At 39.0% G+C, this 1,408-nt stretch overlaps 1 protein-coding gene across 1 annotated transcript in view; it reads left to right on the top strand.

Moving 5' to 3' along the window:
• The first annotated feature begins 372 nt into the window (after nucleotides 1-372).
• LOC106013759 (carbonic anhydrase 1-like) overlaps nucleotides 373-1,408 on the top strand; it is a 7,095-nt gene continuing 6,059 nt past the window's right edge. The window contains exons 1-2 of the mRNA XM_035973443.1: nucleotides 373-411; nucleotides 1,074-1,302. Of these exons, the coding sequence (XP_035829336.1) occupies nucleotides 373-411; nucleotides 1,074-1,302 (268 nt within the window). The remainder of the gene's footprint in view (nucleotides 412-1,073; nucleotides 1,303-1,408) is intronic.

The following is a 1,408-nucleotide window of genomic DNA, read 5'->3' as shown; positions in this document are numbered from 1 at the left end:
ACTATAATGACGTACAGTATCTGAAGTATATCATTAAGTACATTATCTGAAATATCATGTTATACCTGAAGTACCACGATGTACAGTATCTAAAATATCGTGACGTACACAGTATGTGAAATATCATGACGTTCACAGTATGTGAAATATCATGACGTATAGTACCTGAAGTATCATGAAGTGCGGTATCTGAAGTATCATGAAATTAAATGAAGTAAGGTATCTGAAGTATTACGATGTATCTAAAGTATCACGAAATTTTATGAAGCATCTAAAGCATTATAAACTATATTGAAGCATCTGAAGTATCATAAAAATCATGAAGTATCTGAAGTATCGGAAAGTATAAATAAGTATCAATAAATATCTAAGATGCCACGGAGTATTGTGAAGTACCTGGAGTACAATGAGGTATCTGAAGTATTATGAAATAACAGAAAGTATCATGAAGTATCTGAAATATCATAAAGTATCGTGAAGTATCAATAAAATGTCTGAAGAAAAAATGATTAGGCAGAGCCAGAAGCCTGCTTCCCACATTATCTGAATTGTGTCGATGGGAAGTAAGAACACTTGCAATTTTTAAAATGTATTTGTGAGGCATCGTGGTGAAATCAGGCGCTTGTCAAAATAATGAAATCCAAGAAACCGGTATTTTTCCACCAGTTTGGGAATTTTTTTCGATTAAAGAAAATGGTTCAACACCTTTTAGGTCCATTAAAAAATATATTCCTGTGTAAATTTTACTTGAAACGTTGATTAAAGACACAGAAAGGACTCTCTAACAATGGTAATCGGCATGCTTCGGCGGCCATTTTCTCGCCAATTTTACGTCTGGAACCAGGCAACCCGACCATCTTCAATCCCGAAATATCTCGACTTCTATTCAAGATAGATGGATTTTTTTCCCCATTAAATACAAGACAAATGAGGAGGCTATAAGATTATACAAATATCTCCATATGCCGAAAAATTGATTAGCGCCTGATTCCTCCTTGTCATGACACATTTACTCTCATGCAATGTCGCCAGGAAAAAAACAACTATGTCTTTATTTTTTCCTCTCTCTTCAGCCATCAGGAGCTTCGCAGATCCGTGTGATTTCCAGAGATCCCAACTTCTTATCCAGTTACTTGAAGGGGGCGGTCCGCTCGTCCCACCAGGCTCCGCCCACATACAGACAAGCCCCGCTAACATACGCCCAGGCACCGCTAGCCTACTCCCCTCCTGAGTCCGCGTACCCGCTAGCACAGTCCAGATATGCCCAACCCGGGGCTGTGCTACAGAAGAACCTTGTTTTAAGTTAGTAGCCGAGAATCTTGTAATTTCTGTCTGCCTGTCTGCCTGCTTCTATCTCTGTCTGTCTCTCTGTCTGACTGACTCTCTCTCTCTCTCTCTCTCTCTCTCT

This window comes from Aplysia californica, unplaced genomic scaffold (genome assembly GCF_000002075.1).
Source record: "Aplysia californica isolate F4 #8 unplaced genomic scaffold, AplCal3.0 scaffold01234, whole genome shotgun sequence".
NCBI lineage: Eukaryota > Metazoa > Mollusca > Gastropoda > Aplysiida > Aplysiidae > Aplysia > Aplysia californica.
This window is presented reverse-complemented; position numbering and strand designations above follow the sequence as displayed.